Consider the following 26,369-nt stretch of genomic DNA (forward strand, 5'->3'; position numbering starts at 1 on the left):
AATCACTGCGAAATAACTTATGTAAAGCTGACGTCATGAAAAACAAATCCAGCTAAATCTAAAATACACTGCACGACAGTAAATCGGGGGCCCAGTGGTAGAGCGTACACCTCTGGTGCTTGGGGTCCCGGGTTCGATCCCAGCCCCCGCCAAGTGAACTTTGTGGTGGAAAAATACCGTGTGCGTGGGTTTTCTCGGGGTTCTCTCGTTTCCTCCCACTTTCTTCATTCCACCATTTCATTCCTTACTCATCATCACCGTCTCCTTTAGCCTAACCGGCATAACCGTGGGACGTAAAACTCAAAGATTTCATTTTTCCTTGGTTCCTTTTCTCTCTCTTCTCTTTTCTGTTTCCTCTTTGGGTGACGTTAGACGAAGTAAAGATACGAGTTTTCATGGTAATGATTTTTAAAAAATGGGAATCAGGTATTCAAGCTAACACCTGAAGAGCTGGTAGAAGCACCTGAATAAGGATTACAAAAGTTAGAACGAGAGAAGTGTCAGAATTTTTCGTGAAATGAAATGGAATTAAGTCTTTCAGCTTAACGTCCCGGAAACGGATGATTTAGGCAAGAGAATGACGATGGAAACATTGGTGGAATGAGAAAGTGGGAGGAAGCGGGAATAACCCCCCAAAAAAACACGATGTTGTCCAGCACAAGCTTACTTGCCCAAGAATCGAACCAGGGACCCTACCTACCAGAAATAAGCGCTCTATCACTGAGCCACCGTGCTGCCAGAGTTGTTTCTTGTTTCACTTACAAACTTGGCATATAATATGTGTAAGTAGTCTTAAGACACAACATTAACAGAAGATATAATTTGGAAGAGGTAAATACATGTTTTGTACACTTTCGGAGAACTTTTCAGTCATTGTTCCAAACGGAATATTTTTAAATGCGTTTCCACCAATGTATAATGAACAAACAAATAAGAAAACAGTTTTTATAATTGTAGAAATGTTACATTTTTAATTTTTTTCTATTTTTTTTTCAGTTATGTTCTCTAGCGACCTTTCAACCATTCCTTCATAAACACATGATAGTTGTTATGTATTGTAATTACGTCTAGTTTGACAAAGTTAAAAAATAAAATGATAAATTAAATCTATTGGTTTTTTTCTTTTCAATTTCATGCCTGGAACATTAAACAATTCTTTACCGTTGAATTGGAAGATTATTTGATTATCAATGCTAGTACTGCAATTTAAGGGGTATGTTTAGTACAAGGGGTCCAGAAGCTCGTAAAATACACAAAATTTACAGAAATGAGTGATGCAACTACTTAGACGTAACATAACGTAACCAAATCTAACCTAATCTAACATAAACTAACGTAAGCTAACCTGAACTAACCTAAACTAACGTAATATTAGTAGAAATAAGCGAAATTCTATCTTTTTTTTTGGAAAATTATGCAGGATTCCTACACTAATATAACATAAACTAAACTAACCTAACGTAACCTAAACTAGCCTAACCTAACTTAAAGTAACCAACTGTATCCTAAACTAACCGAATGTGAACAGAAATTACCAAAATTGTAACATTTTTTAGAGAAAAGAGCTGGACCCCTTCTGCTAAACATAGGCCCAAATTAATTAGTAATGTATAACGCTAAATTTTATAAATTACTTTGAATTTTAATTTATTATATGTGTAAGCATTATTACTTTTTTTATCAATTTATTTTTGATGTTAAATAATAGTAAATGTGGAAGTACATATTGTAAAAGTTACATCTGTCTTGAAAGGACGTTCTGATATCGTTAAAGCTTTTCCAATTCTATATTACAAAGTATACCAAAAAATAGTAAACTTCTTTGAGTTCTCTCCCTCCGTGGAAACGTACACTCACTGATGAAATAAGTAAGTTTGATTTAGTATTGATATTGACTAACGTAGTAAGGCTACAATAAAATTGATCCTTTATTTGTTCGTACTGTTAGGAAAAGAAAACCACTAGCTGAAAAGAAAGAAAAAAGAAAAATATTTTAATTTATCTATCACAATTTAGACCACGTGCTTATATTGGCTGGTATATTTAGACCACGTCAGGCTGTCTCGTCTCGTCTCGTGCAAAGAATGTCTCGTCTCGTGTCTCGTCTCGAAAAAAATGTGCTAGTCCCGACTCATGTCTCGTCTCGAGAGGTGCTGTCCCGTCTCGTCTTGTCTGGTAAAAAAATATAGCAGCATACCATGGGAACGAAAGTAAAATGTAGCAGGCTGCACCATGCTAATCAAGATACAACTAAGTTACAAGTATTACCTAGAACACAGAAGACAAGAAATGTCACGGTAGCTACACCGTGAAACCTTCACCTCTAGTGTATGTGGTAGTCGGTTCGATCTCGGTTAGTGCCATGTGAGCTTTGTGATGGACAAACATTGAATGTGTGTGGGGACCGCGGTGGCTCAGTGGTAGAGCGTTCACCTCTGGTGCTTGGGGTCTCGGGTTCGATCCCAGCCCCGCCAAGTGAACTTTGTGGTGGACAAACACCGTGTGCGTGGGTTTTCTCGGGGTTCTCCCGTTTCCTCTCATTTTCTTCATTCCACCATTTCATTCATTACTCATCATCACTGTCTCCTTTAGTCTAACCGGCATAATCGTGGGACGTAAAACTCAAAGATTTCATTTCGTTTTTCGAATGTGTGTGTTTTCTCGAAGTTGTCTAGTATCCTACCACTTTCTTCATTCCACTAATTTTCCCATCATCATCCATTCGGCCAAAGTTACCTAAAGGTCTTAAAAATAAATTCAAATAAGCTCACAAGGCAAGGACAAATAGTTTACAAGATAATATATCTCTGCTGTTAGTTGTCTGAGGTTTCTCGACCCTGGCTTCTTCTTCTTCTTCTTTTTTTTACATTCTGGAACAACACGAATATACAGCAAATTGCTCATAGGTACGTCGAAGATGAAGACACTAATGTCAAATAATGTTTACACGATAAGCAAAGTTCGATGTAAAGGTGTCACCATCCCCGACACTATCGTATACTATCGGCCCACTTGCTTTATAGTGTCTGTATATATATGACAGAGAGATATGAAAAGATATATAGATAAATAGAGAGATAGATATGTGTGTACACTTTGATTTCATATATTACAGCATTTAGGTTTCACAGCGTTAACCCATAACAATCCAAAAACTACTTTCCAATTTAGCATGTTTAGATTTGTTGCAATTATTTTTTTTAAAAGCTCGGAACCAAATAATTTTATTGAGTAAAGGAAAGTATTTGATTGAAATTTTATATGTTACTGCACAGTAAGCTCTACTTAAAGTGCCATAGTAATGGGAGCTGAACGACACATCGGACGAAAGAATGCTTGGGGCCAGTTTTCACCTCCATGGTTGAAATCTGTTCCCATAACCGTGGGGTGTGTGCTACTATGTGGTGGTTGCCCCGTTTGTGTAACAAACTCATGACAGTACACCCAGATTAGCTAGTGGCTAAAAAAAAGTTGAGTTTTGGTTGGCCATTTTGGATTAAAGTTTCTTATATTGTCGTGATCTATTCGCAATCATACAACATACATCTTCATACGCAGCCCAGCGGTCTGCGGCGATAGACCATGGCTTGAAGGTCCCAGGTTGAGTCCTGGAAGGGTCATGTGTATGGATTTTTAACAGCTTTTGTTTTTTTCGTATTGTGTCAGCGGGCGAAATCGTACGGGATAAAAGGATTTCAGTCTGAAAAAATTGGAGAGAATATCCTCCCCCAGGATACTTTCATGGGAGTAAGGAATTAGTAAAAATATAGGATATACATTTTATAGCAGGTTTAAAAATGTGGTTTGGGTATCCTATTTCTTTTCTGTTAATTATTTTCTCCAATGTTCGAATTTTGATCATTCTCATGATATTTTCTGCTTTCAACGGAGTTCCATGAATATTATACCAAATGTTCTTTAAACTTATCAAGTTCGAGAGGTTTTATATGCCTGTAAGAAACAATTTCTGAAGATAATTCAGGTCGTAATGAATATTATTTACTAGGAAAGGGAAGTATTCCCCTCCTCTCAACATGGAAGCAGAGGGCAATTTCGCACTCTGGCCAGATCAAACATTTCCGCGTAACAAAACGAAGGTCCACCTGTAAAACCTCTTCACCTAAAGTGTTATTGTTAGTATCATAAATTTGCTGAAAGCAAACAATTTGAAGGGTTCGTCGATAGTATCTTTGCTTTCTTTGCCCTTCGCCCGCCTTCCAAACGAAGAGGTGAATTTTACAACATGACTGCTGTATAATAAGGAGCGATTGGTAAAATCGTAAAAGTGTGTTTTTATGTGTATATATATATATATATATATATATATATGTGTGTGTGTGTGTGTGTGTGTGTGTGAGAGAGAGAGAGAGAGAGAGAAGACAAAATTTTAGTTGTAAGATGACATACTTCAATTGCCGTTTTCGGTTCATATAGCAAAAAGAATGCCGCCACCAGAGAATAAAGACAAGTGTAGTCTGTTCTGTTCTCTTCCGCCATCTCAGCCAGAACTTTCAACTACAGCCTGTAATGAGTGTAGACCTTACCCAGTTTTCAAATTGAATAGATGGTGGTGGTAGTTCGGTTCTTGACCTTGTAAAAATCTTCCCTGTCTTTGATTTTGTTTGTGATCATTCCAGCCAGAAATAAAAAAATGAGAATTCCTCAGTTTACAGCAAGGGGAATTGGGGACAAGACATTAAGGATGATATTCCTGGAAGCTCATGTATCACGATGGTTTCATTCAATAGACAGAGGACACTTTTCTATGAAGGCTTTTCAACATGTTTTCTCACAAAGGGGAATTTTCTTTTGCAATCTATATGACCACTGGCAATTTCAATCTTGGCCATTCCCGCCAACGTTTTCATTTTCGAGACACGAGACATTTCACGAGACGTTCCGTCTCCTCTCGTGTCTCGTCTAAAAGGGGTTCTGTCCAGGGTGCGAAATCCGGGGGGGGACGGGACGGATTTCCCCCCCACCAAAAATTTTATACTTGAGTTTCCCCCCACCAAAATATGTTAGGGGGGACACCTTAATATGAAAATATAAGTAGGTCTATAATGAAAATTTTCAAACAAACAATAAATTTGAATGTATGCCTGTTTTTCAAAAACGTAGTTTAGTTGTAAAGGTATCAGTTGTTTAACTTTGTCGGCTGTTTCGTTGTGACGAGATGGAGACCTTTATTCTCTAGCGTACCAGTTGCGTGCAAAATTGGTAAAATTTCTTAAACAGTTGACGAATCTACAAACAGGTTTGCGGATAAGCACTTGCTTTTATATGTAACATATGTGGACGAAGAAAATAACCCTTGTTGTTGTTTTTATAAATTAGTGCCTGTAGAAAATGCCGATGCAAAATTCCTTGAAGAGAAAATTATTCAAAGGTTTTCCGAAGATGGCATATTTTTAATCTTAAAGAAAAGCTTGTTAAATTTGGTTCGGACGGGGATGTAGTGTTTACTGGGAGAAACAAGGTGTTGCTGCCCAAATTAGAAGAAATGTCAACCAGTGCCTAATTAGCGTACACTACATAGCACATCGAATGGATCTTTTATCTGAAAGAGTTTTTGATGTGAATGCTATTCACAACTTTGAATGTTTGTTAGGCGAACTTAATACAGCTGCAAAACTTAAAAGTATCGCGGCAGTCACAGATACCGCGGGACTGCTAAAAATCAAAAGATTGTTTCACATACGTTGGATTTCAAATGAGGAGCATGTATTATTTGCAGTCTTTACATATTTTTCTTGTATAATGTAATTCCTACTTTTGGAGTATGAAAATGCTGACCATTTCAACAGAGATAGTTTTAAACTGAGTGGTATTTACAAAACAAAACAAAACAAAACAAAAAAAAAAAAATCTGTTGGAGAAAAAGAACATTCTATTGCTCGGTTTTCTTCTGGATATTGCGTCCATTCTGTCTAATATTAGTAAAACGATGCAAAAGGAAGCAGTTTCGTACAATGAAATAGAGCAAGAATTGAATCTTTAATCCAAGCTCTGAGAGAAATGCGTGTGAAAGATGATGTCTACCAAAGTCTTTGTATCAGTGCACTGCAGACAAGCGTCTGATACAGAGAGTGATGATAGTTTGATCAAATAAGGGGGCAGGTAATCCAGGGTTTAGTAGAAGAAGTGGAAAGGTTTCCTTCTAATGATGTCCTAAAGTGCTTTTCAGTGTTTGAAAATAAAGATCGTAATAACATGAGTGGTTTATACGGTAACGTAGACGTATATAAAGAAGCTCAATTGTTTGGATTAAATCCTGATACTGCAGTGTTAGAATGGCTTGGTTTGATTTAGTTTAACGTCCCACGATTATGCCTGCTAGGCTAAAAGAGACGTGGACCTACTGATTATAATGGAATCCGACCACTTTGGTCGTTCAACTGTACACCACCGGGAATCGAACCAGACACCACGTTAACCGAAGTCAAGCGTGCTAGCCACTAGACCAAACGGGGGTTCTACAGTGTCAGAATGGAGAGAGTACAAGTCAAGTTCTAAGTCGGTAAATGATTTTCTAGTTCTGAAAGACTTAACGCGGAAAGTTCGTTCTGTGCCATTATCAACTGCTGCCTCTGAACGTGGATTCAGTGTTGTTCATATTAAAAGTTTCGAAAGAAACCGAATGTTGGCGAGTACCTTTCAATCTTTATTAACAATTAAACTCAGTGGATCTCCTTTAAAATTATGGGATGCTGTTACTGCTGATCATACGTGGGTGTCTTTTGGCCATCACATGTTCAACTCTCGTTATACACGGAAAGAAAGTGAACTTTAATCTTAATTTTTTTTTCTCTAAGGTAAGATACGTTATTGCAAACTATATTTTAGGTCTATAAATACAGTAACACAATCATTCATTACTCGTATTATTGTAGCTCTCTCCGCTGGTCTACTGGCTTAGTCAGCCGGCCAAGCCCCGGAAATATCAATAGAAAATGAACCGATAGCATTTGCGTGTTAGCAACAGGCATCCACCGCAGAGTCATAGTACATAGGCCTCTGTAACACGCCTTGCCGGATGCCAGGCTGAATTTTTTGGGGAATACCCGAAACGGCGGAAACAAAATGGCGGACTCCAAATTCTTATCCTACACAAGAACTTCCTTATTTTGCGGTGGATCTTCAATATTTTGGCACCAAACCTAGGGTTTTCAGGGGCGAGCTATTCGCTCATACCACTGGTTCCTCTCTCAAAATGGCGGAAAACAAGATGGTGGATGCGATACATGTAAAAAATCATTTCTCTTTAATGTATTTTTAATATTATCATGTGAAATATCACTTTTTATACGCAGGAAGCTTGTTTCTACAAACTATTTAATTCTGAATATCTTTAAAATGCCGGAAAACAAGATTGTTGAATAATAATAATAATAATAATAATAATAATAATAATAATAATAATAATAATAATAATAATAATAATAATAAAGTAATACCCGTAGCTCGTATGGGACCCCTATACTAGCTGACTTGCCCTTGTACAGCAGAGCCATGGAACTTATTTGGAAGATGCCTGACAAGTTTAAAGATATGTTAATGCTCATGGGGCCTCTGCATATAATGTTCAACTTTCTGCGAACAATTGGCCAACACTGTGAAAGTTCGGGATTGGAGAACATTTGGCTCGAAGCCGGCCTACTGGCTCAGAATTCAATGCCTTCTGTAATGGAAGGAAGAGAATACTACAGAGCTGTGAAGTCACATCTGCTGACATACGAAGCTCTTTTTCAAGTCAAATGGGGTTACTTCGTTGAGTAGTTACTTTTGCATAACCTGCTTGAAGATGATGAAAGCATCAAAGACCTAGCTACTTCAGTTCAAAAATTGTTCCACATGAAAACTAAGATGGAGAGTGACATTATTCGCGAAAAGGTTATAGATCTTAATCATAGGCTAAATGAGTTGGAAATTCCTCGCTACCTGAAGGAATTTGAAGATGGGTTTAAGTCTGATCCAAATTTTGAATTTTGGAACACCTACATGCAACTAGTAGAGATTCTTCTTGACTTCATTAGGGCTCATCGAGAGGGTAACTGGAAGCTACAAGTTGAGGCACTAGAAGAAATTGTGCCATGGCTAAGCGTATATGACCATACTCATGCCAGATGGGCTCCAATTTACTTGGCTCAGTTGAAAACACTAGATCAAACATTTCCGGAAGTATACCATGAATTCATCAAAGACAATTTTGTCGCCAAACGGACAAAAAATGCTTTCAATCAAGTACCGTTTGACCAAGCTACCGAGTGGATTAACAAATTATGTAAATTAGCAAACGGTGTCATTGCACAGTGGTCCAGAAACCCTGAAAATGTGGCCAAAATAGGAAGATATAGTTCCATATCCATGAAACTTGACAGATAAAGGTTTGTGAGGTCGCTAAGTACGATTCTGATATCCAAATTAAAAACTTCAAAATGGCGGATCCAATATGGCGGACAGAAAAACTAAAAATCAAGCCATGGAGCTGAAATTGGGTAAATAAAGGTTTTGGAGGTCGCTGAATACGAATCTGATATCCAAATGAAAAACTTCAAAATGGCGGATACAGTTCGTCACATTACGACTATCATAATTACTGATACTGTAAGTCATAACTCTGTTATACACACAACACACTGTTGTTGTATTGCTGAGGTCTGTCATTGTGATTTGTATAGCAATGTATGTGCTGACATTATATATAGTCTTCTATTTACTCCTTCATGCACAATTTCTCGTCATTAGAGTTTCAATTTCCAATCATTTCAATTGTACATGCTTTTAGTTAGGTTGAATAGCTTTTATGTCACAACTATTTTATTACAAACACAATGAGAGCATTATTTGCAAAGTCGAACACACATTCGACGTATAATATACTCTGTTATGAAATGCCGTTGGTTTCATTTGTCTACACAACATCTTACTCCAGCTTTCTTTGCAATCCTTTAGTCTAGCAACACTGAATATCTACAGATGGCAATACTGAAGGTGCTTTTTCCATCTCCTTTGTGTCGACTAACATTATCTATGGTCATGGAACGTTACTGTTCATTATCTCTATTCGTTTATGAGACAATAGCAAACGAATGAATATCAAACGTTTGCCTTCCAGAGGGTCCGGCCGCCCCTTACTTTCATTTATTTTCATTACTTCAACTACAAACTGACCCTGTTAGCATGTTTCTGGTTTCAGATTTACACTTCTCATGACATAATGCTTTAGAACAACATATTTCCATATATACGACAGTTTACCCTTGTTGTTACATAACACAACACTGGCAACTTTGTTGTCTCTAGCTGATACACAACTGCTGTTTTGTGCACAGGCAACTTCTTACATTGGACGCCAGTCACAGACTGCGGGACGCTATTATTTGAAACATCCATGTCGATATGACTGCCCAAGGTCATATCCAGCACTACTACTAGTTCCGAGATTTGCGTCATGTAATTTTGGCCAGGTTTTGAGGGTCTCTGGACCACTGTGCATTGGTATCACACGAACTGTCACGGCAAGAGATAGGTTTTGAATAACATGGACTGAAAGATCTCGCATTTTGGACGAAACAAGGGAAATGTTTGGTATTGAAGTTGATGATTCTATCACAACGCGCAAAGACTCTCAAGTCTCAAGATTACACTGCTATGAGGAAGATGTTCAAAGTCTAGTTGAACAGTTTAAGAGATTTAACATGTTCTCCATGTGTAAGAATGTTCCGCATCCTCCGGAGCGTGCAGATGAAGAAAATGTTATTGACCCACAAATGCTGGTTAGTTTATCGACAAATGACATAGCATCACCTGAAGTTCAGGAACATCTCCTGTCTGCAAAACAGCGAGGGAAAAATCTGGTGAAAACATTCTTGACAGAGAGGTTAATAAAATAAACAGTGCCATTCTTTTCGACTATAAAGAGACAGAATTCTCTGACATTTACATCACTGTACAAAGTAGTTTTTACCATTCCACAAAATGAAAAGAAATCAACAAAGTTTGACAGACAGATGACACAACGTTTATTCTGTGCACAACAAGCAGGACGGGAAGTGCAACTGGAGGATATCCTTTCACATGAACTATCACCCGTTCCACTTTCCTTGGCAAAGAACGATGGATCGATGAACTTCACCACCAAGTCGACTTTGATAGACATACTAACAATAAACATTTCAGCCACAACACCAGTTTCTGATATTTCTACTTGTTTAATCATAGATGGTCATGCTTTGATGCATTGTGTTGGCAAACCTTCAGACTGCAAGACATTCAACGATTATGGAGAAAAAATTTCAGCTTTAGTTTTCTCGTACGTATCTCCAGAGGGTAAAAGAATTGTAATAACGTTTGACATTTACCGACCATGCTCAATTAAGAATCGCACTAGAAGGAAAAGAGATGATAAAAGAAAAAGACCTATAAGAAAAATCATTCGCGATGAGTACACTCCACTTCCAGTTTCATGGGATCAGTATGTTGGTTTCAACAGCAACAAGGCTGACCTTGCATCCTCTCTTGCAAACGAATTACTTCAACTAGCATGCCAACACTTGCCAGAAAGCTGCGAATTGATAACTTGTGCTTCTCCTGATAAAGTTATCTCAAATTTGAAAGGGGAACTAAGGCATCTGGTGTCTAATCACGAGGAAGCAGACACACTAATGATACTGCATGCACAAGAAGCTATTCGAGATAGTGAAATTGAACAGGTGATAGTGATGAGCAGGGACACTGATGTATTAGTTATGATGATTCATTTCTTTGGTGAATCCTCCAAGAAGGTTTGGATGGCTGGAGGAACATCCAGAGATCGGAAATTCTTCAATATCAATGCTATTTCAGGGAATCTGAACAAGACTGTGAGGAAAAATCTGGTGGGTTTTAATTCAGTAACGGGTTGCGATACGACGTCATCCTTTATCGGCCATGGAAAAAAGAGCTCCTGGATAATATTCATTCAGTACCCACATCTCCTAGAAGGAGTCGGACGTGATGGATCAATGGAAGGCGTGGAGGAATTCGTCTGCAGACTTTACTCTGCATCCGATCCATTTGGAGGAATGGACCGTGTTCGATACGAACAGTCTCAAGAGGCAAGAAACAGTTGGAACATCTTCCACCTACAAAAGATGCTCTTAAACGTCATTTCATCCGGTCAAACTATCAGGCTAAAATATGGTTGCAAGCAAATACTACCATCATGAATATTGAGAATCCCGAGGAAACTGGAGCATGGAGAAAGGATGATTCTAATCTCAAGGTTGTCTGGACAACTAAATCAGTAGTCCCACAGGTATGCGTAGTTCTGGTTTCGTGCGGATGTAAGAAAAAGTGTCATCTGCCGTCTTGCAAATGCAGGCGTTCAACTCCACCACAACTATGCTTGCCTACATGCAGGTGCAATGGTATTGGTTGCCTTAATCCAACGGGCAAGGATTAATAGGAACAAGGAAATTTGTTTCACATTGTATTGCATCTAAGAAACTTAGTTGCGATAACATGAAATGGTAAGTGGACATATAATTTCTACAAAAATTGTTATTGTTTCTATACTTTAGTCAATATTGTTCTGATATTACCAAACTGTATGAGTCATCCGAGAATGTTACTGCTATGACAAATTCAAACAAAAGTGCATAATTTGATTTAAAACCTTGTGTGTAAAAATGCTGTGTCTTCTCTTAATCCATAATTTTACGATTTTTTCTTTCATTGAAGCAAGATGACGAAGGTTTAAGTTTTCAATATATATATATATATAAGGTTTTAATATAATGAGTGTGTTTGCGTGAAAGAGAAAGAGAAAGTATTTAAGGATGGAAGATATCTCACCCCACTTTGAAACACTTGGAATTAAATTCGATTCTTGAATCACCACGAAACCTCGTTTAATTCTATACAAAGTCGATCGGAAAACGAACAGTAGAATTTTATGCCCGCCATTCTGTTCCTCAACATTTTTGAAAACTCTTAGAGTGTAACAAATTAGTTAAACTTAAGAATTGACTCCAATACAAAATATTGAAAAAATACACTGGTAAATAGGACATTTCCCTGCAGATTACGAATGTCTTGTCAGCCGTTTTGATTTGTGTTCCCGTCAAAATTCAGCCTGGCATCCGGCAAGGTATGTTACAGAGACCTAAGTATCATGGCTCTACCGTGGATGCCTCCGTCTAATTCAATTGTTTGGAATCTTACGATAAAATAAAAATGAAGAGAAATGTACAATCTAGAAAATCGGAAGTTTTGAAAACATGTATAAAACTTAAGACGGCTCTTTATGCATACACATTACGATTCAACCATCTTGTTTTCCGGCATTTTAAAGATATTCAGAATTAAATAGTTTGTAGAAACAAGCTTCCTGCGTATAAAAGGTGATATTTCACATGATAATATTAAAAATACATTAAAGAGAAATGATTTTTTTTACATGTATCGCGTCCACCATCTTGTTTTCCGCCATTTTGAAAACCTACAAAGAGGAACCAGTGGTATGAGCGAATAGCTCGTCTACGAAAACCCTAGGTTTGGTGCCAAAATATTGAAGATCCACCGCAAAATAAGGAAGTTCTTGTGTAGGATAAGAATTTGGAGTCCGCCATTTTGTTTCCGCCATTTCGGGTACTTTCCCCAAAAAATTCAGCCTGGCATCCGGCAAGGCGTGTTACAGGGGCCTATGTACTATGACTCTACTGTGGATGTCTGTTGCTAACACGCAAATGCCATCGGTTGACAAGTACCGGTAAAGTGGCCGGCTGACTGCATTCGCGCACCATCTTCGGTGCACGGGGTTCCGGGTTCGATTCCCGGTGGAAGCGCCTTACAAAAATTTGAACGATTACCGTGGTTCGGATTCCACCTTAAACTGTAAGTCCACATCTCATAGCTTCGCTGCTGAAAAGAGAGACTAAATTTAAATATGCAAATCAATCGTATTGTTTTATTTGTGCTTTCATTTTCTAAGGTTTAACGTCCTACGAATATTCAGTAAAACTTTGGATGACGGTCATGATGAGATAGATAATAATGGTGGATTAAGATAGTGGAAGGAGGCGGGAGAACCCCGAGAAAACCCACACACAATTGTTTGTATACCACAAGCAGAATTTGGCGCGAGCTAGGATCCAGCCAGAGATTCCACGCACCTGAGGTGAGCGCTCAACCACTGAGGCAGCACGGCTTTTTGTTGTCTACCAAGTATTTGTATTGAAATCTGTAACGTTCCTCTTTGAGCGTTACATTTTCTCAAAGAGATTATTTGTGGAAATGTTTAATCAGCTCTTAGTTAGTGTTATTTTCTTTTATATTTTCTCAATTCTCGACTCTCATGAAGGATTCAAGATGGTCGACAATTGGACTAGTGTACGTAGTCAGAATATGCTACTTTTCTTTGTATGTCTATGTCTTGCGTGGAGCGTTTTTTCTGAAGATAGCGCTGACTGCTTGAAATAATTTGAAATTTTGTGTTTCGTTTAAACGGAGGGATCTATTATGAACGTACATATATAAACGTTCATTTATATAATTTCTCTTTTTATTTAGTCATATATATATTATTATTAAAGTTGTCGTTTCGGCACCGCGCTCTGATGCGTAGTAAGGAGCGACCAATCAGAAAGCAAGCGGGCTGCGGAAGCGTGCTCCCCTTTGTCTCAGCTCTTTGCACTAAAAACATGGCGGGAGTCGGAATGGAAGCATAGTTTGGTGTTCTGTCTTTAGACACGAAATTACTGCGTATCGTGCAGTAAGTGATCGTTTTCTATCACGAACTTCTTTTTAAGAGCTGCCATGGTCGAACAGCGATGTTAGATTAGTGTACGTGCAGTGAACTACAATAATTCACCTACAAACACTCAACTTGTGCTTGTTCAGGATATTGCTGAGATTGGTGTGACACTCGCTAAATCGTTGCTGTGATGTAAACGGAAGTCGATAGTCCTTCTCTAAGAATTGTCTCTGGGACCAAGTTCGATTTGTGTATGGCCTCTTCCTCTTGACGTAGCAAATCTCCGTCCACTGCCTTTCCTCAATTTGGGACTCCATCCCTTGTTACTTGCTGTCTGATTCCACCTGCATTCGTGGGACTCAAATGTATCCTTCAGTGAAGTTCCTGTCTGCGGTCGTTGTTGTGAACGTGAGCGTTACAGCAACTTTGCAGTGAAATCTTGTTCATCTGGTGAGAGTAGTGGTGAAGTGTACTCGGTTGCTATTAACCAAGAAGAGGTTACCATTTGGTCAATATGCGCCCGAGGTTATGATTACGGCTACTACGTGGTGAGATGCCTAAGAAGTCGTTGGAGACCGGTTGCCACCCTAGGATGCTGCCCGGAATGGAGCCTTTTGAACTGGCCCGTGGTGTCAGTATTGTCTACTTGTAAAGCGAAAAAGGTTGGGTGAGCTTTGGTCACCGTCCCAGGTAACTATGTTTCATTATTTTCTATCTCACTCCATGGAAGGAGTACTGTCGTCCAGGAAACTGTGAAGGAATTTGTCCACCGTTCATATAATTCGTCCAAGTTGTCTCTGTTTACAATATCTAGTGCTATATTATTACCGTCGTGTGTTTACTCTATTGTCTCAAATCGTTTTATAAAGCAAAACAATATACACACATTTATTAATCATTGGTTCCTCAGTGTATTTACATACTATATGTGTATCAATTCTACAATATCTATAATGTCGTCTAAAGTAAATCCTGTCCGTAACATGTCTGAGTAAGCGAAAGTGAGTCTCTATCCAGTAAGTCGAATCATACGCCAACGGGGTAGTCTGATATCAACACCGTTTCTCTCTTGCTTTGAATGGAATCATTTCCCCGAGTTGCGTAGATGTATAATGTATCACTCGCTACCATCTAGCTCATGTTCGTCCAGTAGCGGGCATTCCGTATTGTCTATTTTTTCAAGTGCTACGTTTGATAAAGTAAAGATTGATTAGCGATGGCTAGCTCATGTCTGTCCAGTAGCGGGCACTCCATATTGTCTATTATATATATATATATATATATATATATATATATATATATATAGTTCATAATCCAAGTATTAAGTTGCCGCACAACAATAATCTATGTAAATCCTCGAGTTGTCTTTATGTTCTGTCTTGAGCTATAATGCCGTTCACTAGTTCAGTAAGGCGTGTCAAAGACGGTGGGTATACGATAACACTCGCGCTTTGATGTGATGGTGTCAGGGGTAGAGTCTAATTTACTGGCTGGTCTTGTACTTCCTATAATGTTTCTGCAGTATGTATTGTTATTACCGCCGCTGTTAATTTGTAAGTTATGTCGAGGGAAATGCCCTCTTAACAGTTGGTTGCGGAAGTAGTGGAAACGTTATGTGTCTAGGGAGGAAGGTTAATCGACACAGCCACATGTTTACTCCCTCTGCGATGAGATGTTTTGTGAACAGTAATGTAATTGGTAATTTCCTCTCTGTGAAGTAACCTATTGAAGATTATGTCCTAATATTTAGTCGAGGAATGTAAACAACTCTCTTACTGTTATTAAGGATACTGTTTAAATATTGTTGTTACTCATCTTTGAGTTGTGTTGGCGCTAGAAGTTTTCTGGAATCTTTTAAGACTGAATACATATGATTTTTTTTGACAATCGAGTTTAGCTGTCCATGATCGCTAAGGTTAATGATAATTCCAATATTATACGTTATTACAAGAGAGTTAAATAAACAGAATTGCAAGATATGTGGTGTTGTTCTGAAATGTTTTTTTCTTTTTTCTTTTCCCATCTTTTCTTCCTCAGTGTCGACGATGCCATTAGTATGCAAGAGTCTGGAGTTAAATAGCGTTGTGCTTACTGGTCTATAATTATAGCGTAAGAAAGGAATAATATCGGCGACCCAATTTTTTTCCTTTCCCCTAACATCCACTAAGAATACAATTTAGAGTAAATAGCGCTTTTCAAGTTTGGCGTACACAGCCAGAATTCTAATTACTGAAAAGGGTGACACCTCAAGTTGACGTACCCATCCAGGAACGCCTCAAATCATATCTGTTATTTATAATAATATATTCTTGCTAATAATACAATATAAATACATAGTATTATTTAGACTTACATAAGTGACCGGATATCTGAGCGACCAAACTGAAATACTAAATACTTAGCGAAGAAACGGGAATTTCATAAATAATAAAAACTATGCTCTGACTCTACTGCTCATGGGGATCTATGGCTGATCAGGTGAAGCGTTTCAAGTTAGTAGTTTTAATGCTTGGTTAGGACATCGGTTCTCAGGGACTATTATTTCTGATTTATAGATCTCTACCGCGTTTTCGTGAATGCAGTCTTCAATATGATGGAAAACACAAGGGTACTGTGGTCCCACGGGACTCTTACCCTGGACCATACGCACCGAAATGTATATTAAATGCAGTAGATATGTTATCAATTTTGGTTAAATGAATAAATAACATTAAAGTATTTTTAAATAATAATGTCGACTAGTTTGGACATTAATTATTATTATTATTATTATTATTATTATTACTACTACTACTACTACTAATAATAATAATCCATTAAAATTTCAACTTTTTGGAGGCTCCACGAAGCATTAGTGTGGATCGCTGAACTTCTTCCCCCCACCATTTTCAAATGATTTCGCACCCTGGTTCTGTCTCGTCTCGTGGCAACACTAATTGTAAATGACCACTGAAATAAGTTTAAGCTTAACCAAGGATTTAAGATATACAATACACTTACAGAACATAATAAGATACAGGCAAATAATTTGTAGTTTAACCAAGGACATACGCCATTAAATACACTTACAGGATATAATGTGGAATTCAAGTAAGTTTAAACACGGACATTTTACTTAATATCCTTACAGAACATAATGTGACACGGTGAAAGTAAGTTCAAGTTTAACCAAGGATATAATCTACCCAATACGCTTATAGAACAAATGTGGCACAGTGAAATGAGTTTAAGTTTAACCAAGGTCATAAAAAAGCCAATACACTTGCAGAACATAATGTGACACAGTGAAAGTTAGTTATATTTAACCAAGGACATAAGGCACCCAATACATTTACAGAATATAATGGAGCAGTCAAGTAAAATTTAAGTTTAACCAATGACATAAGCCACCCAATACACTTACAGAACATAATGTAACACAGTGAAGTAGGTTTAAGTTTTATCAAGGACATAAGCTACAAAATACGCTTACAGAATATAATGTAACACAGTGAAGTAAACTCAAGTTCGAACAAGGAAATAAGAAACCCAATACGCTTACAGAATATGTGACACAGTGAAGTAATTTTAAATTTTAGAGAACATAATGTGGCACAGTAACCAAGGACATAAGCCACCTAATATGTTTAGAGAACAGAATGTGGCACAGTAACCAAGAACATAAGCCACCCAATATGTTTAGAGAACATAATGTGGCACAGTAACCATGGACATAAGCCACCCAATATATTTAGAGAACATAATGTGGCACAGTAACCAAGGACATAAGCCACCCAATATGTTTAGAGAACATAATGTGGCACAGTAACCAAGGACATAAGCCACCCAATATATTTAGAGAACATAATGTGGCACAGTGAAATAAGTTTAAGTTTAGCCTAGGATGTAAGCCACCCAATACGCTTACAGAATATATTGTGGCACAGTGATGTACGTTTAACAAAAGACATAAAGTACCCAATGCACCTATAGCATGTTCTGTGGACAAGTGAAGTAACTTTTGACTTAACTAAAGGAGGTAAGTCATTCAATGCACCTCGATACCGGTTTGATAGAAAACCGGGTCGGTTTTTGGTCTTCAAAAACCAAGTTTGATTTTTTTTTTTTTTAAACTGAAAAACGAAGAATCAGTGTCTTGTGCCTACCACTAATTTACGTAACTATTGGTTTCTTCTGGCTTCTCTCTTCGTGAATTTTTGAGCGCTCTGTCGGATAGAAGCCGACAAATTTGACTATATTGATCGAAAGAGTCAGATTGATTTTGATTTTAAGTTGACTCGTATTGGTGATTTGCAGAAATGTAGAAACCTTCCCGTGGGATTTCTTATTGAGAAAATACTTAATATCAATTGTATGAAAGAATAGTCTAACGAAGATTGAATGTACCGTAGGTACCTTGCTATTAGAACGAATTCTTGTTTTCTTGACTATCCATAATTTTTTAAACGTCAAAAGTATATACAAATAATTATATACTTGAATACTTAAATATTATTTTATTATAATTTTAACAACTCCAAATTATTCATATAGTTGAAATGAAAATACACTTTGAACCAGGGGCGGATCCAGGGGGGGGGCGATCATCCTCCACCAGAAGAGGAAACTTTCTTGTTTTAAATATATAAATAAAATCCATCCCAGAGTTTGGAGCCCTTAAAAGTATCATTATGACAACCCACATCCCCCCCCAGAAATCAGTCCTGGATCCGCCTCTGCTTTGAACAACCAGTTTCAGATCAATTTGATTACATAAAATATAGGGGGAGTAAGTTTAAATTTTATTGCTCTTTATTTTGTAAATCTACTGGCCGATCCAGCTCAGGACCTGAGCGCCTAGTGCCCCCAGTTTTTCCAGTGTAAAAAATAATTTAAGCTATTATTTATATATTTTTGAAAGTTTATAGTAAACTCATGATTTACCTATCATAGTCTGGGTTCTGGCCACCCCCTCAGTTCTTACCTTCTACATCCGCCACTGTGTAAATTTGCATTAGAAACTAATCTAAGCACCATTTTGTTTTCTATTTGTTTTTACAGTCTCTTTTTTTTTACATTTGTCCAGAAGAACTTGTTTTAGAAAAATAACAGGTTAATCAAATATTTCTTAAAAACTTTTTTTTTAATAAAACGTTTTTTTTCTTTTAATTTATAGCTCTACTTTGAAGTATTCTAAGTTAATTGTTGTGGGTTTGTATACGGGACAATCGTACATAGAAACAAACAAACTTTCACTTTTATCTATAAGATAAGTTTGAGTCTTAGTATTGAGCCTTTGTGAACTTGGGCCCTCCCACTTTCCGGTACGAACGATTTCCGTACAACAATAAAAAATACTTCGTTTCTACCGGTTTGTACCGTAAATACTTTTGTTTGTAAACGAAGTGGGAGCCAGGTTTACACCGATTCCCCATCACATCCTACATGACTTTTGGATTTAATTACATCATTTGAATGACTTTTGTTTCTACCGAATCGCACTGTAATTTGTTTCGTTTGTACCGCGTTAGATTATGATAAATTAACAGAACAAACTGGAGACCCAATTCAATCAGGCCCTCGAATCAGGTGTTAAAACCGGGTACACATGTCTTTTGTACATCATAGAAAGTACTTGGTTAGTATCAGGTTATACCATAATGAGTTTTAGTTTAGCCATATTAGATTATGAGAAATTAAAAAAAACAAAATTGGGGAAGCTGCGTGATCCTTGCTCCCCAATGTATTATTTAATTTTTCATGCCATAGTGGAATATACAGAAAACTATTTACGATAAAATCCAGTACAAACGAAGTACTTTCTATTGATATGCGGAAATTATTTGTAACGGTAGATGGGAAGCGAGCAGGTTTACAAAGGTTAGTATTGAATTTGTATACGAGGTGCGACACACACACATACACACACAAAATCGGATGGTAGTTGTAATGCTAAAAATAATTAACATAATACATATTGTTTTTCGCAGGATAAACTACCCCCCCCCTACCTACTCACCCAGCCCAGCCATTCGCGAGATAAGCGACAAAAAATGAACACGTGTGTCAGTGCGTTGGCGGAAAATGAAGAGCGTGAAAGTAGATCAAAGAATAAACATCAAGCAGTTTTTGGGTCCGAAAAACATTGCAGCATTAGAACACCCGCCGTACTCGCCTGATTTGGCACCTTGAATTTTGTTTTGTTCCCGAAAATCAAATCACAGCTGAAAGGAATACATTTTACCTCCGTTAAAGAGGTTAGAAGAAGAAAAAAGTGAAAAAGTACTAAAGAGCCTTACAGAACATGACTTCCAGGGATGCTATATAGAATGGCAGCAGCGAATGAAGAAGTGTGTTAAAGCAGAGGGAGACTACTTTGAAATAGGGATGGCCACAAAGTTTTGGTTCCGGCGGAATCGGTTCCGCGAGGAATCGGTTCTTGGAGATCCGATTTTCAGAACCGGTTCCGGAACTCGCTAAAGATCTGGATCCGAAAACCCGGTTCCAGAACCGGATCTTAGGAACCGTTTCAAGACCTGGATCCGAAAACCCGGTTCCAGAACCGGATCTTAGGAATCGGTTCCATACCTGGATCTTAGGAACCAGCTCCAGACCTGGATCCGAAATCCCGGTTCCAGAACCAGATCTTGGGAACCGGTACCAGACCTGGATCCGAAGAACCGGTTCAAGACCTGATCTTCTAGAACTGGATCCGTTCAGAGCGGAAAACCGATTCCGCCAGGAACCGGTTCTGGCCATCCCTATCTTGAAGGTAACATCACCTACAGGAACCGATGATGTAAGCGCTCTGAGCTATTACATCAGTTCGTTTTTTTTTTTTTTTTTGTCGCAGCCCGTAGTTTGGAAGGCTACAATTGTTTCACAGCGTGAAAAAAGAAGTCACTTTTTTCTTTTACGTAATATGTGTAAATGAAATGAAATCTAAGTTTTACGTCCTATAGTTATGCCGGTTAGGCTAAAGGAGACGGTGATGATGAGAAATGAATTAAATAAGTGGAATCAAGAAAGTGGGAGGAAACGGAAGAAGCCCGAGAAAACCAACGAGCACGGTGTTTGTCCACACGGCGCGAGCTGGGATCGAACCAGGGACCCCAAGCACCGGAGGTGAACTGAGCCACCTCGCTCCCACGTAATATATGTGTCCTTGTTTCTTATGGTACAATACTTCAGCTTGATTACTGATTCTTTCCCTTTGTTTAGCTTTTCTCTAGAGAGAACAACAATGGAAATAATTTTATATTGATTCTAACAATGATAAATCTTAGTTCTTCGTATTGTTATCGAATTCCCAGAGACAGACAATTTGTTCTCAAAAAAATCTTATATTTTATTTGGACTGTCGTTTCCCAAATTAATTGTTTATTTATTTATTTATTTATTTGTTTACCTTACAGAACACAAACACAGTCAAGAGAAGAAGATAAGATGCCTTCGAGGAAGCTACCTTCAAAGCCCAAAAGGGTGTCTTTGCAAAAGGCAGCACAAAGATATGCAGAGCGGAAAGAAAATGAAGAAGAAGAACCATTTACAGGTACCAAAGAAGACCTCGCGGTTATTTTATCATGTATTGAATCCTTGAATGAAACCAACTTTACAGGATCTGAACTTGTACAATACATGGAGACGGAGTTCAACGTGTTTCTTAGAACCAAGTTCCAACCAATGTTATCTGAACTCATAAACAGTGGGGTTCTGAAAGAAGCTGGTGGAAAGTTGACTCTTGCAGAATCTGAAGGTAATCCAGACTCACAATCCGATGACAATGACGAAGGACCTTTCTGTGCCTGTAGTGATGAAGATGGCTCTGGAAGTCCAGGAAAACGCAGACAACCTGGGACAGAGTCATCAAATTCTTCAGATGCTGTTAGCATGTCCTCTGATGAAGACAGTGACATTGCAGAATTTAATGATAATATTGATGAGCTTATAATAAGAATTGTTTCAAAACACGGAGAAAATGGCTGCAGTAAAGAGGTCATCAGGGCAGAGCTAAATGCAAACAGAAAACATGTCATACACGACGAGGCGCTCGATCTAACCTTATACTTGCTTGTAAAAGGCAAGGAACTTAATGTTCGAAACAACGGTTTATATGTGCTTGGACCTTCCACATCGTCTAACAATCAACTTGAGGATGCGGGTGATGGTCCAGCTTCGAAACAATGTCACAACTGTCATGCTACGCTCCCAACAGCCCCTGTTGGAGATGACAACTACCCTTTTAAAGCCACCAAAGAACAGAAAGAATTATGCAAAAATATTGAACGTGCTATACGTCATATGCAAAGCAACAGAAGCTATGACACGCAAACCATCGCAGCATATATTATGACACACATAACTGAAGTACCAATGTCTGTGGAGATGGTGGAGGAAGGTCTGAAAGAATTAGTAGCAGAAGGAAAGGTTATCCGGAAGAACATGGGCTTTGCTTTGCCACAAAGAACTAACGTTGACGTGACTTCTGAAACCGAATGTGATTCTGACGAGTAGGCTTTGCTTTTTCCAATCACCTATCAAGCATTTTGTAGTTGCTGCTTAGAAATTGTAGTATCTTATTATCTTATATTGCAAGCTTATTTTAGTGGAGTTATTTTCTCATTATTTCTTCGAAAAATCTTTTTGTTCACCATGTACCTTTCGGTACTCTTTCAATAATGATTCACGTATGATTGATTTACAATCGTTTTATTTTACAACAACTATTTGTGTTCCTTTTGTTTATTTTAAGCGTCTCTTAGAGAGGTCTGGTGTTTCATTCATTCAGGGGTTCCTAGGTTGGTTGCAGACCATGTTAGTTTGTGATGAACAGATTAGTGTGCCTAGATTTTCTCGGTGTCCTCCCGTGTCCTTCCACATTCTTATTCTACCAATTCTTTTACAACAGTCACTTTCATTAATCATCTCTGGGTTCCGTGGTTCGATCCCCGACCAGTTAAATTTGCGGTGGACAATATTGTGTGCATAGGTTTTCTCGGGACATTCTCGTTTTCTCTCACACTGTCACTCAACCAAGTCTTTCATCATCATGTGGCCCCGCGTAGCGTAGTCGCTAAAGCTCTCCCTTTCGGTGCGAGCGGTCCCGGATTCGAAAAAGTGTAAAACGCTTTTTCAGGTCAGCGACCCTGAATGACGTTTTCCTGGGTTTTCCTCATTTACACCAGGCAAATGCCGGGGTGGTGCCTAACTTATAGATCCCAAGCCGCTTCCCCAATCCTTTCTTCCTTCCCTTTCCCCGGATTGTGTGCTCGCCGAGGGACGTCATCCCTCAAAACGTAAAGAGCTAAATGGCCGTAGATGTCGAAAGCTCAGAAATCTAAATCCTAAATCCTCTTCCACCATCATTCACTTGCCCGAATCGTCGTCCCTCTTAGCCTAAAGGACATAAACGTTGGACGTTAAACTAAAATATCTTATTTCATTTCACTTGAAAATCATCTAATTTCTTTAGCCTACAAGGCGTAACCGGAGAATATTATTAATATTTATATTTATACATAATATTTATATGTATTTAATTTTTAAATATAAAATATTTAATATTTAATTTTATTTGCCAATAGTTTTACTTTTTAGAATAAAACTAAACGATGAGAAACAAACTGACGATAATGAAGTAAATGGTGAGAGAAAAACATCTGTTATATTCATACTTTTGTCTTGCGAGTGCCAGAATAATAATAGCTTAGACCGCTCAGTCACTCGTGTTTCTGTAATTTATAGGGTTGGCCCATAAGTCCTGGATTTTTTTATGTGAAAATTTTGCGAAAAAAATAAAATGTTTTTTTTTTTGAATATGTTTTATGATATTGGATAGAGAATTATGTGTTCTACAAAATAGTGTTTATTTTTATTTTTTTAAAATGCGGGTTTACTTTTGTTTTTTTGGGATCATTAAAATGGAGTGTCAATTCGACAGAAAAGAGCATTACGAGCTGCTATCCAAAATGATGAGGACTGGTGCTGCCATCTGTAAAGTAGTAATAGTAGAGCTTTGCACAGATAGGTGGCAAGACTAGCATATCTGGTGAGTGAGAGTGCACAGTTTCATGCAGCTGGGTTGATGTGTTGAGTTTCCACAGTGCTTTTCATGATACTCCGTGTGTGGTGTGTAGCGATTTTACGATGGAACCGAGAATAGAATAGCGCGTGTGTACCAAATTCTGTGTGAATCTCGGGAAAAGTGCTACAGAGACCTTTGCAATGATTCAACAAGTATTTGGGGGAACACAGCATGAGCCGTACCCGTGTTTTTGAGCGGCATGCTCGTTTCAGGACCGGCCGTACAGACATCGAAAACGATGCCCACACTGGAAGGCTCGTTACCCGCACAACGCCACACATTGTTGCCAAACATCAACAATTGGTTCGTAAATGGTTCAACGTCGATCCTCACAAAATACAAAACCCCATTATTTTGCAGCAAATACGTATTCTGTAGTATACTCGTAAACAATCCTAAGACGAATCAATTGTTAAGTGGTAATTGTGGTTTAGTGGTCAAGGCGCTCGATCAGTAATCTGAAGGTAGTCAAATCGAATTGGATCCACCAACGACCAGTGTTTTATTTTGTTTACTTTAGAATATTTGGTGGCGATTGATCGGCAAGACACACGTTTTATTATCTTCAGATATTTGAATACTCGGATCTTTCCAGACACGTAGCCAAGGGGGTCCGGACCCCCCCCCCCTTCGACACCAGAAATGAAAAAAATAAAGAAGGATGAAACAAAATGAAATGAGAAAAAGAAGGATCAGCGTTAAAAATAAACTACAGGAAGCTTTTGGATACTCTTTCTTATGAGGAAATTTGTATTGCTTGCAATACATGGTTGAGAGGTGAGCAAGATATCCTGCAAGAGTCAGGGAATTTGAAATTCCTAGAAAAGTTACGGAATTCTCAGAATTTCTGCTACTAGTCAGGGTGATTTCAAGCTTCCGAAAGCATAGTGTCGTTGTGTAACAGCGCGGACATTTTTATCATAATTTTTCGTTATCGCATCCTTGCAATATCAAACATGTTATTTCAAAAACAAATTTCTACTGCTCCTTTAACCTGTCATTTGAAACAGACAATAGTTCACGTAATAATAAGAACAAAAATATATGTGGAAAGAAAGTTCTGTTAACATTTGATTCAACAGAAAAAGGACGCAGATATTGCAAAATGTTTTACAAGACATTATTGACTATGTACTTTTTATAATAGTGAATATATACTTTTTATAATAGTTGAAATCATAATGAAAGGAAAATTGTTATATTTGAATAAACAGAGGAAGAATGTAAATATTGTGTAATCTTTTTCAATACGTCTTTTCTTTTATTATTTTACTCGAGATTTCTTCATAGTTTATTAAAATATTTACCAACATATCCTAACAAACCAATATACGAGGGCCATCCGGAAAGTGGTACCCGTTTGTGCAATAAAGACACAGTAACACATATTAACAAATTTACACATTTCTATTGGAAAGAGCGTTCTTTACACTATTTCTCCACATAATCACCAAGCAAATTGAGGCATTTGTCATACCGTGTGACGAGTTTTTGTATTCCAGCGTCACAGTCCTCCGCAGCCAGGGTATTGAGATACGTAGTCACGCCTCGTTTAAGTTCTTCATCGCTGTCAAATCTTTTTCCTGCCAGAAAGTGTTTAAGTTTCGTAAAGAGATGAAAATTCATCAATTGTGACGCGCCGATCGTTCCTCACGCATTCGTCTACTGACCTGAGCAGTTCGTCTGTAATGACAGATGGTCTCCCTGAACGCTCCTCGTCGTGTGTACTCCTCCTCCCCGGGTTGAAGTTGCGACACCAGCGCCGAACAGACGACTTGTTCATCACATTGTCTCCATACTCCTCCTTTAATTGGCGATGAATTTCACAAGGTCGAAAGTTTCGTGCATTAAGAAATTTAATCACGGTCCTCACTTCACAACTGGCAGGGTTCTCAAATCGTTTAATCATTATAAACGAGCACAGATATAACACAGGCACTGCTAGCGTCACGAAACCTCGCACAGAGCAGGCAGACAAGCCACTGACGCGGTCCGACCTTGCCCAGCGGCTCCCGAGTCGTCAGCGCTTCATGCGGCGCAAACGGGTACCACTTTCCGGATGGCCCTCGTAGGTTGATAGTAAAGTAGTTTAGATTGATCGAGCTCCTGGGTCTACAGAATTTCATGTTACGTCCCCCCCCTTCCCGTTACGAAATGCTGGCTAAAGGAACCAATATATGTTCCAGTAAAATTGTTTAGAATGATCGAGCCCCTGGTGTGATGACCACAGTTTCATGTCACGGAACCCCCCGCTTCACAAAATCCTGGCTACGTGCGATTTTGCCTTGAACTATCTATCTTGAGGACTACTTGAACTATCAAATCTTCAGGAATAAAAATTGTAATAATAATAATTATAATAAACTAATAATTATTATTATTATCTCATAGATGATTGAAAGTTAGGAGCTTATTATCGCTCTGCGCATAACGTTACAACGTTAATTTAACATTTAGTAAGAATATTTCGGTTTTGTTTGGTGTTGCTCACGAGAAGAGGAATTTCTCATCTCGTTTCTGAAACAAAACAAACAAAATTGAGACGAGAGTTAACATTTTACATTCAAG

The 26,369-nt window shown here is 38.2% G+C and overlaps 1 protein-coding gene across 2 annotated transcripts in view; it reads right to left on the reverse strand.

Annotated features, from left to right (window-relative positions):
• Positions 1-1,677: 1,677 nt before the first annotated feature.
• LOC145679901 (synaptic vesicle glycoprotein 2B-like) overlaps positions 1,678-26,369 on the reverse strand; it is a 126,950-nt gene continuing 102,258 nt past the window's right edge. For both annotated transcript variants that reach the window (XM_081750415.1, XM_081750413.1), the window contains exon 12: positions 1,678-1,965. In XM_081750415.1, coding sequence (XP_081606541.1) covers positions 1,910-1,965 — 56 coding nt within the window. In that variant the 3' untranslated portion in view covers positions 1,678-1,909. The remainder of the gene's footprint in view (positions 1,966-26,369) is intronic.

The sequence above is a fragment of the Thermobia domestica genome, chromosome 2 (assembly GCF_964235325.1).
Source record: "Thermobia domestica chromosome 2, izTheDome1.hap1.1, whole genome shotgun sequence".
NCBI classification, from domain to species: Eukaryota; Metazoa; Arthropoda; class Insecta; order Zygentoma; family Lepismatidae; genus Thermobia; species Thermobia domestica.